The 14640-nt window shown below is 56.8% G+C and overlaps 1 protein-coding gene across 2 annotated transcripts in view; it reads left to right on the top strand.

Moving 5' to 3' along the window:
* Positions 1 to 14640, top strand: part of ZC3H7B (zinc finger CCCH-type containing 7B) — a 52986-nt gene that overhangs the window by 19390 nt on the left and 18956 nt on the right. For both annotated transcript variants that reach the window (XM_057741722.1, XM_057741723.1), the window contains 7 exons: positions 1241 to 1299; positions 4009 to 4042; positions 4167 to 4364; positions 5757 to 5915; positions 8294 to 8374; positions 9157 to 9213; positions 14094 to 14136. In XM_057741722.1, the coding sequence (XP_057597705.1) occupies positions 1247 to 1299; positions 4009 to 4042; positions 4167 to 4364; positions 5757 to 5915; positions 8294 to 8374; positions 9157 to 9213; positions 14094 to 14136 (625 nt within the window). In that variant the 5' untranslated portion in view covers positions 1241 to 1246. The remainder of the gene's footprint in view (positions 1 to 1240; positions 1300 to 4008; positions 4043 to 4166; positions 4365 to 5756; positions 5916 to 8293; positions 8375 to 9156; positions 9214 to 14093; positions 14137 to 14640) is intronic.

The following is a 14640-nucleotide window of genomic DNA, read 5'->3' as shown; positions in this document are numbered from 1 at the left end:
TGCTTGCTACACCTTCAAAGTAGCTGGGTGTTTTTTACACCTTCTTACACCTCATTGCCAGTGAGGCAGTGAGGACCCACTCCCTGTGTCTGCATACCAGCCCTCTGTGGATGCTGCGTGGGGGCCGAGGTACGAAGCAGGAGGGCCGTCCCGAAGTCCCCGGCTGGGCAGTCCCACCTCCTGGCCTTGTCCGCATCCTCTTGCAGTAATGGTTTGATGGGACAGAGCCTGGAAAGGGCTCCTGAGTGGCTGGGACAGAAGGTGCTGGCCAGCTGGGCAATGGGTGCCCCAGCCTCAGGTTATGATCCAGGGAAGGCCCAGCCGCCTCCAGGCTGTCACTGGGTGGGACTAGCTGACCTCCATGGTGGCAGGGAGGGGGAGCCAGGCGGGCTGTTTGGATCTGGCCATGAGCTCCCAGCTCCTGGGGGCTCACCCTGGAGGTACCAGACCCATAGCTGCTCTGTCGGAGCCTCCCTTTTCCTTGTACATCCACCTTCAGTTTTCACTCCCTTTGTCTCTGGAGCACATCCCTGCAGAAGTTCAGTGCTGTTCACTTGCTGTGCAGCTTCAGGTCAGCCCTCAGCCCCGCTGGGCCTTGGTCTCCCTCGTCTGTAACATGGGGAATTCCCTCCACCTCGAGGAGATGGTGCAAGTACCAGGCCACTCCGGCCTGGTGCTGTGGAGGCCAGCCAGCTCATGACAGGGGCTCCCTGAGCTTCGGTCTCCTCCTTGGTAAAATGGGGACTAAATGACACCTGCCTCATGTCAGATGCAGTGAGATCCTCAGACAGAGTGCCTGGCCCATGTGTGGTGCTACACTGTAGCTGTAATCATGGGCTTTGTTTTACATTTTCTATGTCTCTTCTCCCCAAACTGTGCTTGATCGTAAAGCAGAATTTTCCCCTTGAACTTGAGGGTGTCCTGTGCAGTATTGCAGCCCCAGCCATGCATGGGAAAGGACAGGTGGCCTCCGTGCAGCCTGGGCCCATCAAAGGCACTGTACAGCCTCAGACTCCAGTGGGACATGGGTGTGGAGGGCTGACCTGTGTGCCTGGTTCAGATGGTCTGTGTAGATCCCGGGACAGGTCACCGCCCTCAGGGACCGCCCCCCCCCCCCAACCTGCCCCAGCACCTTGGGAGGTGGGGTGAGCACAGGAGTGAGGGAGCACACGGTGGGGGGTGGGGAGTGGACGGCGACCAGCCCCCGCTGACTGCCTGGCGGACTGTGTTCTCTCCCCAGAGACTGATGGAGAGGCAGAGACGGAAGGCGGACATCGAGAAGGGGCTGCAGTTCATTCAGTGAGTGTGCGGTGGGGCCGGCTGGGCGGGGTCCTCTGAGGCATCGCTGGAGCGCATCCCCGGAGCCCAGACTCTCCAGCACTCCCTTTTCTTGCTCCCGGAGCCTTTGCTGTTCAGGCTGCCCTGTGTGTTGGGGAGTGAGGCGGTGGGACAGGCTGGGAAGGGGCTGGCATGGCAGGGCTAGGGGTGCCCCTAGCCCTGAGCCATGAACCCCACATGCACGTGTGCTTCCCGACCCTGGTGACCCTTTGGTCTTGTCCAGCATATCGTTTTACCCTCCCCCTCCACGCATGTTCCTACACTCCCTGGCAATTCTCTTGCTTGTCTGTGCACCTCTTATAATAAATCCCCAGTCCTTGTTTACTGAGCACGTCTTTCCGGCTCCATGCTGGGCCCTTCACACCCGTCACCTCTCTAATCTTCACAACAGGCGGTCGTATCTCCATTTTGCAGATGAGAAAGCTGAGGCTCAGAGAGGTTAAGAAACGTGTTTACAGTCACACAGCTATTAAGTGACGGGATTCTGTTCTAACCTGGGTCTCACTGACTCTAAAACCCAGATTTCTTTCCATTATTTGCCCCCTGTACCCAAATGCCATGTTTGTTTTTTCATCTTTTTCTTTACACACAAAATATTTTTAGTAACTTTTCTTTTCTCTCTCTGAAATGGACCCGCAGAGGCATGTTTATCATGACGCCAATGAAATGTACGCCCCTGGCCCCTCGCTTGCACGTGGGTCCTTTCCGCAGCCCTGAAAGCCTCCCTAGCAATTCTGTGTTTCCCATTTTGAGTTCTTTTTCTTAAATAGGACTCCCCACAAAACTGGGATTTGCATCTACACAGCCTCATATACTCCTCAATTTTGCTCTCTCACAGAGACCTGCAAAACTCAACCTGCCTTTTCACCACAGGCTGAGTCCCTTTTCTCTCACACACACACACACACACACACACACACACACACACACACACGATCTGCTCCTGCTTCTATTCACACAACACACTCTCCTTCCTCAACCTGCGACGCGGCTGCTTTTCCTGGCTCCTGCTGGCTCAGAGCTGTGGCCCGCCCTTCACTGGGGGCTCGTCTTCCATTTGGGGGAGGGCTTTGATTTGGGGGGAGTGCCCGAGATTTATTCAGAGACCAGGTTGGTGAATGAGGCCAGCCTTGGAAATATTGTCTATCGCAAGAATTCTGTCTTTAAGTCACTGATTTGTGCGGAGCTGGACTGAGCCCCAGACCTCGAGCCACATCCCGGTGCCCCTGCTTCCTGGTGGTCTCAGTGCCTGTGAAACGGAGATAATGCCCCTTCCCTCCCAGGGTCATTGTGCTTGGGATAAATGTTAGCTCTGTGTCCTCCTTCCCCTTCCCAAAGGGGAGCTCTGAGAGGGTTTAGCCACAGGACAGCCTCCTGGGAACCCCTATGTTGGTCTCCTAGGAGACTGCTTTGCAGGATACACGGTAGGACCTCTTCCTTTAAAAATGACTGTTTCCTCACGTACCAACTTCGTGTGCTTAGTAAACGTTTGTTAGGCACCTCTGGGCACAGAGCACCGTAGGAGCCACAAAGTGATCCAGACAGGTAGATGGCTGGCTTGTGTAGGGCCTTAAACACCAGGGTGAGGTGACCTTGAGGACAGGGTGTGACCTATTGAAGACAAAGCTGATGCTGGAAGGGGAGAGGCTGGAGGTGGGAGACCAGTTAGGAGGAGAGGCGTGGGGCTGGGGCTGGGGCTGGGGCGGGAGGGATGGACCCTGGTCTCTGATGGCGGGAGGCAAGGGAGAGGGTGGGTGGCGGCCCCTCCCCAGTCGCAGTCAGGGACACCTCCTCCCCCATACACAGGGGACCTCCAGTGTCTCCTCTCACCGCTTGTCACTCACTAGCTTAGGCTGCTCTCTTCTGCCCAGGTGTTCGCAGTGCCTCTTGGCAACAGCAGGAGCCCCAGCCCTGCACTCTGGCCCTGGCTCTGACCTGCTGTGTGACCTTGGGCAAGTCACTGCCCCTCTCTGAGTGTCTGTTTTCCCCTCTGTGACATGAGAGACCTGGAGACAAGCTCCAGGATCCCTTCCAGCCCTGTCACTTAGCCTCACAGGTGTGCCTCAGGGCTCCTAGGCTGACGCTTTCTTCTGTACTGAGCTGGCATTTTTTTGGCCGTAGGCAGGAGAGGGTGCCTAAGAGCCCATCTGCTTTGCTGAGTCTGGCAGGAGGGGTTAGGTCCTTCTAAGACCTGGGCACTGGCTGGAGTTGTGGTGTGTTTTACAGGTAGGGACAGGAGAAGCGCAGAGACTCCCAAACTAACGGGCCCCTGGGTGGACTTCGGGTGTTGCCTGCAGGCCTGCAGTTGCAAATTTGGTTTAGGGGGACATGGTCGGTCCTGGGGACTGGTTTCTTAGGCAGAGGACAGCCAGCTGGAGCTGGAACTGGAGCTCTTTCTCAGCATCTGCACCTGCGAAAGCCTCACTGCCAGGCCCTGGGCAAACCCAAGACCTTCCTCCAACCTCCTGTCAGAAACAGGGCCAGAGTGGTGTTGATTTAGGGAGAAAACTGCTGTCCTCTTACCCCAATCCACAAGGTGACATCCGAGGTCCGAGCTGGAGGAGCCGGTTCCGGGTGTGGTCTCTAACCTGTGGCTCTGGCTCCTGGGCCTCCAGGAGGGTGGGAACCCCGGGCCCATCCAGACCTCGTGTCCTTCTCCTTTTCCTGTAGGTCGACCCTACCCCTAAAGCAAGAAGAATATGAGGTGAGCGTCAGGGGCCAGGCTGGGGGAAGGTGAAGGGCAGGGTGTCCGTGGTGGGGGTGTGAGACCTGGGTGCAAGGGCTGGGGCTGGAGAAGGCCCCTGAGCCCCCCGCGCCCTGCCCGGCAGGCCTTTCTGCTCAAGCTGGTGCAGAACCTGTTCGCCGAGGGGAATGACCTGTTCCGAGAGAAGGACTACAAGCAGGCGCTGGTGCAGTACGTGGAGGGGCTGAACGTGGCTGACTACGCTGCCTCTGACCAGGTGGCCCTGCCCCGGGAGCTGCTGTGCAAGCTGCATGTCAACAGGGCCGCCTGCTACTTCACCATGGTGAGCCCTGACGCCCCGCCCAGGCCCGCACCCCCACTGTCTGCCCCCTCGGCTCTCAGCCCCAGTGCACAAGAGATGCACCTGGAGAGCTTTTATTTTTTTATTTTTTATTTTTTCTATAAATTTATTTATTTATTTATTTATTTATTTTATTAGCTGTGTTGGGTCTTTTTTGCTATGCGTGGGCTTTCTTTAGTTGCGGTGAGTGGGGGCTACTCTTCGTTGAGGTGCACGGGCTCCTCATTGCCGTGGCTTCTCTTGTTGCGGAGCACAGGCTCTAGGCACGTGGGCTTCCGTATTTGCAGCACATGGGCTCAATAGTTGTGGCTCACGGGCTCTAAAGCACAGGCTCAATAGTTGTGGCGCACGGGCTTAGTTGCTCCGCAGCATGTGGGATCTTCCTGGAGCAGGGATCGAACCCGTGTCCCCTGCATTGGCAGGCGGATTCTCAACCACGGCGCCACCTAGGAAGCCCCTGGAGAGCTTTTAAAGGACTAATATGTAATTTAAAATTTTAATTTTTTTTAGTTTTTATTTTTATTTTTTATTTTTTTGGCCATGCCACGCAGCATGTAGGATCTTAGTTCCCCAACCAGGGATCAAACTCCCACCCCCCACAGTGGAAGTGCACAGTCTTAACCACCAGACCGCCAGGGAAGTCCCCCCAGTTTTTTTTTTAAATGATACTGGTGCCCAAGCCCTACCCCAGATGAATTAAGTTAGACTCTCTGGGTGGCCTGGGCCCTGGCAGGAGTCTGTGGGCCATCAGGGCTGAGGGCCGCTGCCCTTCTCGTGCACTGCCTCTTTCTGCAAACCTCCGAGTGCTCCTGCTCCTCTCTCCTGAGCTCCTCTCTTCCTCACACCCTCAACCGCCTTACTCCTTTCTCCAGACTTCCAGCCTCCTCCTTCCCTCCTCTCTCAGCCTCCAGCCTGTCCTCACTCACTGACTCAGTCATCCCCCAGTCCTGTGGTGGCTCTGCCGTGGGCTCTGCAGAGGACCCAGGTGGGACCATGCTGAATAAACAGGCCTACCAGATGCGCGTTCACACTGTTCTGTGCGCCAGGCTACCTTCATGATTGCACTTCCCCTAGAGATGCCTGTATTCTCTCAGTCCATGTTCTTCTGAGTGACCGGGCTCATTGCTGTGGAATTTGAAGGCCCTTCCCTTTCATGTCCTGCCACTGCCTGTCGGCAGCCCCTTCAGCTGGACACGTGGATGCCCTTGACCGAGTCTGAATACCAGAGCTGTTTCCCAAAGCTCTCAAGCCCGCTCCCTGACATCCTCCTTCTCTGCGGGGAAGGGAGGCTGGTCCTCAGGCCAGATCGGGACGGGAGGCCTCGGGGAGGGAGGGTAACAGGCTGACCAGCGGCCACCTGCTCCTCTCTGGCAGGGCTTGTACGAGAAGGCGCTGGAGGACAGCGAGAAGGCACTAGGCCTGGACAGCGAGAACATCCGGGCACTGTTCCGCAAGGCACGAGCCCTGACCGAGCTGGGGCGCCACAAGGAGGCCTACGCGTGCAGCAGCCGGTGCTCCCTGGCCCTGCCCCACGTGAGTGTGCAGCCCTGTGGCCTCGCCCACGGAGGCCAGGCTACCAGCCCTCTGCACTGGCCCTCGCTGAGGTCAAGCACCACACCTCTCTGAGCCTCGCTTTCCCCTGCTGAGACAGTGATATTAGCACCAGGCATTGCTAAAAATACATGGTGTAATGGTTGTTAATCCTGCAACAATCATTTGAGAAAGACACTATTATTATCCCTATTTTAAAGATGAGGAGACAGCAGCACAGAAAGAAAGGAACTTACCCAAGATCCCGGCTATGGGGTGGCAGAGCTGAGACTGGAACCCAGGCAGTCTGACTCTTAACCTCTGCACTCTGAGAGTACAGGGTTGCAGTGAGCACCAAGTGGGATGCCACGTGCACGGGGTCCTTTGTCCAGGCTGTTGTTAGGTGGGGAAGGTCAGTGGGAAACAACCAGTCAAGGGTCTTGCTTGCCCCAGCCCATGCACGGCTGGGCACACGTCCCCTCCCATTCATTCCTCAACTTAACAAATGTTTACTCAGTGCCCACAGAGTGCCCAGATCTGTGCCTCTCATGGGCCCATGGTCCATTGGGAGACCAATGGAGGAAGCCCTGGGGTCTAGGCCTGGCTACACCATGGACCCCTGGCATTATCTCGGACAAAGCACCACCTCTCTCTGTGCATCACTTCCACGCCTATAAAGTGCCCTTCCTACTTTATCTCTGAAATAATGGGTGTGAAAGGGCTTCGAGAAGGGTAAATGCTGCCCAGGAAGGGCTGAGAGGGCTCTGGAGTGGTCAGGATTCTGGAGGGCTCCCTGGAGGAGGCAGGGCTTTAGTGGGGCTGGAAGAAGCAAGCAGGATTTGGGTGGGCAGAGCAGAGAGGAGGCTGTATGCACGGTGATCAAGGATGTCAGTGCCAGAGAACTGGCCTGTGTGTAGGTTCTAATCTTGGGTCTGCCACCTACTAGCTGTGTGACCTTGGACACACGGTTTAGCCCCTCTGAGTCTTGGTTTGCGCCCCTGTAAAGCAGGGGTGGTAACATACCATGCATCATAGGGCTGTGCTGAGGATGGAATCAGAAAGTCATACAGGGCAGTTGGCACAGTTCTGGACACGGTGAGTGTTCAGAACATTCCCTGTTGTTACACTTTCTGTTTATTATTCTTGCTTCTCCAATTCAGCTTACTGCACAGTTGAGAACCTCTCTTATGACCGAGTGCCCAACCTGTACTACATTCTCCAGCATCTGCAGCAGGTCCACATCTGGGTCCCGTGACTACCCGCTCATGGGAGGGCAGGGTGGCTCTGACCCACTGTACGGGTCAGGGAACCGGGCCCTGGACCTGTAACTGGTAACTCCCCTGAGGAAAGTACCCAAACAAGGACTTCTGACTTTGAGTCAGAGAATTCCCCCATTTTCCAGTCCTATGGGCAAACACGGACTGGGCCCTGCTCCATGCTGGGCATCGGGACCAGAGGTGACCCATGCTCTGGGCTCCAGGAGTTCCTTGGTGAGGTGGGAAGGTGGACAAAGGCACAGGATGTCACAGGATCCTGTTGCCCCTTTGCAGCCCGGGCTGCAGTCACTGTTTCTCTGTTTACTGACTGGTCTCCGCACTAGACTGGTGCCTCCGGGAGGCCTGGACCCCGTCTGCCCTGTGACTGCGGTGTCCCCAGCCCCTAGCTTGCCTGGCGCACAGCACACAGACAGTAGTACAGACTCAGAGGGAAGAAGGAATCCTGGGGGCTGTAACTGAGCACCAGCTACGGGCCCGGCGCGTTCTAGTTCTAGACCTCACACGGCCTCGCTCCTCTGGGCCTGTGTTCCATCCATGTGTCCCCACTTGCAAAGAGTTCCAAGACACTGTTTGGTGAAAAAAGCAAGTTGTAGAACAAACAGTAGGTATAATATGATCTCACTTACATAAAAAAAGAAGGAGAAACCCCCCACAAAGCAAAGCTAAGCATCCTTTGTGGTCCATGTGCATGTATGTAAATTCCTGGGTGAGGTCTGTAGGGAAACACAGCAGCCCTCTGGGGAGGAGCCTAGGGTGAGGGCGGGGTTGATCCAGGGGAGACTTGCTCGCTCTCTCACATTTCAGCCTTCTACAGTGACACTGTTCCTTGATGAATTGTGGAAATAAAAAGAAAATATTGAAATAAAGCCCCCAAATTATTCTTTTCCACTCCCCACAATAAAAGGAAAAGCAGAAGCAGGGTCTCCTGGCCCAGCCCCACCACGCACTGGCAGTGTGGCTCGGGCACTCCCCTCCCAGGGTCTCGCTTCCTTATCCGTAACCTAGGGTAACAGGGACCCCCCTTGCAGGGCTGCACAGGGGTCCGGAGCACAGCTCGTGAGTCAGGGCAGACTAACCACCCTCTCCTGTGTCTTGCCTTCCCAGGATGAAAGCGTAACTCAGCTCGGTCAGGAGCTGGCTCAGAAGCTTGGGCTACGAGTGCGGAAGGCGTATAAGAGGCCCCAGGTAGCTGGGCCCTGGGCGCTGGGGCCTGGGTGGCGGTGGAGATGGGGAGACCTGAAGAGGGGGACCAGGTGCCTTGGGGAGACATGCGTGAGGGGGCCGGGGCCAGGCTGGGACAGAGAGGGTGACGGCAGCTCTGTTGTCTGTTGGCTGTTGGCCGAAAGCCCTGGAATGACTTCCAGAATCTTTTGGAAAAGGAAAGAGCAGCCAACGCTGCCAGCTCACCTTAGACACCAGCTGCTAAAACCCGCTCCGTCCCCTGCCCTGGCCGACTTCAACACCGCAGAGATGGCCTCAGGTGACTGGTGCCGCCACAGCCTCCAGTGAGCCCCGTGTGGCGCACGTCACAAGTGTCCGTGTCTGTTTGGCTTGTTCTTCTGGCTCCTGCCGTGTGCCAGGGAGCTGCGTGCAGGGGAGGCGCGCGCTACAGTCGCTGCCATGACCTTGAGCACGTTAGTTCTCCCCTCTCCACCCTCGTTCCCGCATCTGGGATGTGGGGATAATTATGCCCACCTCGGAGGATCAACAGAGAGAGTGTTGGAGGTGGCGCCTGGCACACAGCGGGAGTGTGTATGTGGGCGTCCCCTGTCCTGGCCGTGGTTGCAGGAAGAAAACCCTTGAATCTGACCCAGGGCAACGCCCTGCAGGCCTGGGGGCAGGGAGCCGGGAGGGCACTGCAGCCCGGCACCCCGCCTGGTCGGGGCCCTTCTGCTGCCCCGGCTGGTGGGACCCCGAGCACCTCTGCAGAGTCGCCATCTCTTCCCCCTCTCTCCGATCTCTGGCAGGAATTGGAAACCTTTTCTCTGCTCAGTAATGGCACTGCGGCTGGTGTGGCAGATCAGGTAGGATGGGGGCCAGGACTGCGAGCCTCCTCTCCCCCCCCCACCCCAGGACCAACCTATCTTGGTTCATCTATCATGGGAGCTTTGGGTTCATTCTCTGGGATGTAAATGACCTCAAGCAGCGGGGCCAGAGAGGTCACACTGAAGTGTTGGGCTCAGTCTGTTCTTGTCGCCATTGCTGCAAGCCAAGCCCCCTTGGGAAGAGGGGTGACGGACAGCTTGGGCCCAGGCCAGGCTCTTGAGGGCAGCCCTGGGACCCACAGCCCCTCCACCTCCTGTGGCCACAGGGGCAGAGTGTGGGGATGGGCTGGTGCTGGGAGCGGTCACTGCAGGGGAACTGTCAGGGGGACCCTCTCCCGTGGACCCCTGAGAAAGAAAACAATGGCAGCAGGAAGGGTGGGAGGAGGAAGGAGGGAGGAAGGCAGTGGAGACCAGACCCCCAGGCCTTGTCCGGGGAGGGACGGGGAGGCAGGGCCCAGCACACACACCAGACCCCCCACGCCCACCACACAGGAGCTGCTCGGGTGGACTTGGGAAGGGACAGGCTGTAAGAGTGCTGGCAGCGGCTGACGTCCTGCCTCTTCGTTGCACGTGAGGAGAGACTGAGGCACAAGAGTGAGGAGGGTGCTTGACCAGTGTCACACAGTAGGGCCTCCCTCCCTCCAGAGCAGGACAGCACTTTCATTCATTCATTCATTCAGCAGACTCCCAGGGAACCCCTTCTTGGCCCTGGGCTGCCGCTGGGCCAGAGCTGAGTTAGGCGTGTCCTTGTCCTTGGGGGCCTACCAGGCCTCAGGGGAGGAAGATGTGGGCCTGCCTGTGGAGCACTCATGATGGTTTGTAACCAAAAATTTTTACGCCTGGCACATACTGGGTCCTCAAAAAAAATAAAATTAAGTGAACCTCTTCGTCTGTTCAGGCTGCTGTAACAAAATACTGGGAATTCCCTGGCATTCCCAGCAGCTGGGACTCGGTCCGGTGATTGGGACTCGGTGCTCTCACTGCTGGGGTCCCGGGTTCAGTCCCTGGTTGGGGAACCAAGATCCTGCAAGCCGCAGAACGTGCCCCCCCCCCAAAAAAAAAGCCATGTACTGGGTGACTTATAAGCAAAGGAAATGTATTAATCACAGTTCTGGAGACTGGGAAGTCCAAGATCAAGGTGCTGGAAGATTCAATCTGGAGAGGACCCACTTCCCAGTTCATAGATGGTCCTCAGTTATAACCTCACATGAGGGGCGGAAGGGATCTCCCTCGATCTCTTTTATAAGGGCACTAATCTCATCCATGAAGTCTCCACTCTTATGACCTCATCGCCTCCCAAAGACCACACCTCCTAATACCATAATCTTGGGGGTTAGGATTTCAACATACGAGTTTTGGGGGGACAAACATGTGGACCATAGCAGTAAGTGAATGAATGCGTAATCGCAGATAATTTCACAATGCCTGGAGGGAGGTGCTGTTTACCCACTATTACGAAGGAGAAACTGAGACGCAGAGAAGTTAGGTGACTTGTCCGAATTCATCCAGTATGTGCCAGGCACTGAACTGGGGTCTGGGTACCTACATGCTGAATAAAAAAAACATGGTCCCTGCCCTCAAAGAGCTCACAGTCCAAGACCATTGGATACTAGCCGGATTGTTTCTGGTTACAAACCATGAGGAGAGCTCTAAAGGTAGAGGGTGAGGGGCAGAGTGTGGGCCCTGGGGCCTGGGGGGCCTGATTCAGACAGCGTCAGCAGTCTGTAAGCTGAGACCTAGGGCTGAGGAGTGTGCAGTGTGAGAGGTGTGTGGGTAGAACAATTCCATAGGGGAAGGTACGTGCAAAGGCCCTGAGGTTGGGTGGAGCTCAGAGTGTAGGAGGGACCCCCAATGAGGCTGGAACAGGGAACAGAAGCCAGAGCACCTGGTCCCTGGTGAGGAGCTGGGTCTTCATCATACGGGTGTTGGGAAGGCATTGAAGGGGGATGGCACTGATTCTGTTCATTAATTCAGAAGATATTTACTGAGTGCTTCTGTGTGCCCATCACAGAATCAGTCTAGGCTCTGGGGACACAGCAGAGGGAGAAATAGCAAAGAGCCCCAACCTCATAAAATTTGGGCTCACTGGGGAGACAAACAAAAAGTGATAAACAGAAAGTGATCAGTGCCTTGGAGAAGGGAGCTGGAGGCCAGGCTATCGGTGGGGGTGGGTGGGTTGCAGTTTCGTTTTTATTTGTTATTTTTGTTAAATCTAACGTGTTTTTTTTTTTGATGTGGACCATTTTTAAAGTCTTTATTGAATGTGTTACAATATTGTTTCTGTTTTATGTTTTGGTTTTTTGGCTGAGAGGCATGTGGGATCTTAGCTCCCCAACCAGGGGTCGAACCCACACCCCCTACATTGGAAGGTGAAGTCTCAACCACTGGACCACCAGGGAAGTCCCAGGGTTGCAGTTTTAAAGAATAAATAGTGAGAAGTAGATACTTGAGCAAAGACCCAAAAGAGATGAGGGGTGAACTGTGAGGAGATCTGGGGGACCGGGCAGAGGGAACAGCCAGTGCAAAGGCCCTGAGGCAGGGTTCAGGCCACATCCCACTCCTCCAGGTCATGGCTGGCCTCCCCTTCTCGTGCCCTTGACACTGTCTAGACTCCTCTTCCCGTCCCCCAACACTGCTGCTGGGTGAAGTCTGACAACCTGGCCTCGTGGGGTTGTACCCAGCTTAGAAACCCTTGGTAGTTGTAAATTAAAGTATCTGAGGGAATTCCCTGGAGGTCCAGTGGTTGAAACTCTATGCTTTCACTGCCGAGGACCTGGGTTCAATCCCTAGTCAGGGAACTAAGATCCCATAAGCCGTACAGTGCAACCAAATAAATAAAAATAATAATAATAAAGTATCTGTTTAAAACTGCTGTTACTAGTCAACATCCGGATACTTAAGCGTGGCATTCAGGCCACTCCATAGCCTGCTTCCAACCTCCCTCTCCATCCTCATCATCTTCTCCTTATGCACCAGACGATGTGTGTGCACCATCCCCTTGGCTCCGCGGTGAGCTCACTCGAGAGCGGAGACTGGGGGGTCCTCTGCTCTCCCTGTTGGTGTAACCTAGAGGAAATGACATCATGTCCTAGCCTTAGGTCCCCTCTGTAAGATGGGGACGACAGTTGTGCCCGGTTCCCAGGGTGGTTGTGTGGCTGGAATAAAGGAGCCAGGAGCATGGTCCCCGAGTCAGGGCTGGTGCTCACACCCCTTCTCTCCAGCCAGCTCACAGATCTCTTCCAGGACTGGGGATGGGGCGCCTACCTGCAGGTCCTCCCAGGCAGCGAGGGGGCGCATAGTGTGTCAGCTGCTCATCACAGCAAGCAGAGCGGCGCTGGGCACGCACAGCAGGTGCTCAGAAGATATTTGTTGAATGATGCGGGTGGAATGCCCAGCTCCACAAGGGCCAGCCCTTGGTGCCCACTGACTCTGCAACCAGGGGACCACAGATGGTGCCATGCGCGGCAGTGGCCACCCCAGCCCCTGCCAAACCAGTCACCCATCCCTGCAGCCTTGCTGGGGCCCACACTGCATGCACAGAGGCCAGGGCTGGTCACAGGAATGGGGGTCTGTGAGAAGCCCCCGCAGTGTGGACCCCTCGGTGGAGAGGACCAGGTCAGGCCCTACCTCAGTGCACTAGCATAGCGCCGTGCGTACACACATGTATGCACACGCACACCCACCTCCCACATCCACAACACACTCCCACACCCACATACCACCCCCCCACACATAGTGGCCCCAGGACACAGCGGGGGATGGGAGGACAGGGGGAGTGTCCCGGCCAGATCCTCTAACCATCTGTAGTTTCCACACAGACGCTGCGTGCGAGCCTGGCCACTGGGATCCCCGCAGAGTTCTCTGGTGTTGGGGTGCCAGCCAGGCAGTTGTTCCACAAGCTGGGCCCACAGAGAGCCTCCTGCAGCCTGGGCGACCGCAAGGCCCTGCGGGCATGGTGTCTGTGCCGGAGCTGCCTCTTGGCGGCATGGGGAGCAAGACACAAGGAGGGCTGTGCGTTCCGGGATCAGACAGAGCCTCAGGCAGCTTTGGCCTCGTGGTCCCCTGGCAGGGTTCGGGCAGGTGGAGAGGAGGGAGCAGCCTGCGTGAAGCCCTGCAGGCAGGTGGGGAAATGCACGCCACCACCTGGAGCTGGGCACGAGCCAGGCGGGTCCGCTGGGGCCAAACGTGGAGGCTGGTGAACGAGAACACCAGTCTACCCAGGCCCACCTCCTGGTGGCTTGGATTTAAAATTTGATGCTACGCATTTAACAAACACATAGAGCACGTCCTGTGCGTCAGGCAATGTTCTAAGCTCTGCACAAATGTCAAGTGATTTTATCCTTTTAACCATCCGAGGAGGTGGGTGACTGTATCACCCTCACTCTGCAGATGAGGAAACGGGCCCAGAGAGGATGCAGAAGTTGGCAAGGCCACAGGGCAAGCTCGGGCCCAGCTTTCCTCCACCAGAAGGTCCACGGGTGGTGGGGGGATCCCACCTGGGCTGGTTGGGCCTGGGGCTGGAACTGGGGGAGGGGACACTGGCTATTCAGGAATGGCACTTTCGGCTTTGAGCTGCAAGCTCTCCATGCCCAGCACGTGCATGCAGGGCCTGGTAAAACACCTCCCTGTGACGGGTGAGGAACCGGGCTCGGAGGTTATATCCCTCCCCCTGAGGGCACTCCGGCAAGGGGCAGATGTGAGGCTGCTCTGACCGCACTCCCCCTGCCTCCAGCCCGTGCCCAGCCACCACCCTGGTTAATTAACATCAGCAGTGGTCACTTGGGGAGGGGCCTTGCGTTCGGGCACCGTGGCCTTCCCAGCCCGCGTCTTTCTGACCTGCCCTGTCCTCTTCTCTGCAGGGAACTTCCGATGGATTGGGGTCCATAGATGACATCGAAACAGGTAGTGTCCATGATGCGAGAGGACGGGGTGCAGATGGGCCCTAGGGAGTGCTCAGCCCCTCCCCGCCAAGACCCCCAGAGGTCATATGGGTCAAACCCCTGCCATTCCCGGCCCTGTAGACAGGGCTCCTGGGGGCTCCCTGTGCTGGAGACTACCTGAAGCATGAAGGAAAACAGTGGGCTCAAGAAAACAGACTCCCCTGCAGGGCGGGGAGAGCGTCTCTCCAGCCTTGGGCGGCGGGGGACTGCCTCGGTGGGGTAGCAGCGGCCCTACCCCCCGGCCAGGGGTCCACCTTTCTCAAAGTCCTCTCTGTTTCTCTTCCTCACTGGCTTCCAGGAGGGGTCACATTGTAAAAGCGTCCCTGCAAGAGGGCATTGTGTCCCCCAGAGGTGGGCTATTCAGGCACTGACCAGGCCCACTGGGGAGACACTGCAGGACTGAAGGCCCCTCTCCCACCCCGTGGGGCCCTCCTTCACTGCAGCTGGGGTCAGGCCAGTGGGTCAG

Source organism: Hippopotamus amphibius, chromosome 7 (assembly GCF_030028045.1).
Source record: "Hippopotamus amphibius kiboko isolate mHipAmp2 chromosome 7, mHipAmp2.hap2, whole genome shotgun sequence".
Taxonomy (NCBI): Eukaryota; Metazoa; Chordata; class Mammalia; order Artiodactyla; family Hippopotamidae; genus Hippopotamus; species Hippopotamus amphibius.
Note: the sequence above shows the minus strand (reverse complement) of the source record. Positions and strands in the feature narration are given on the sequence as shown.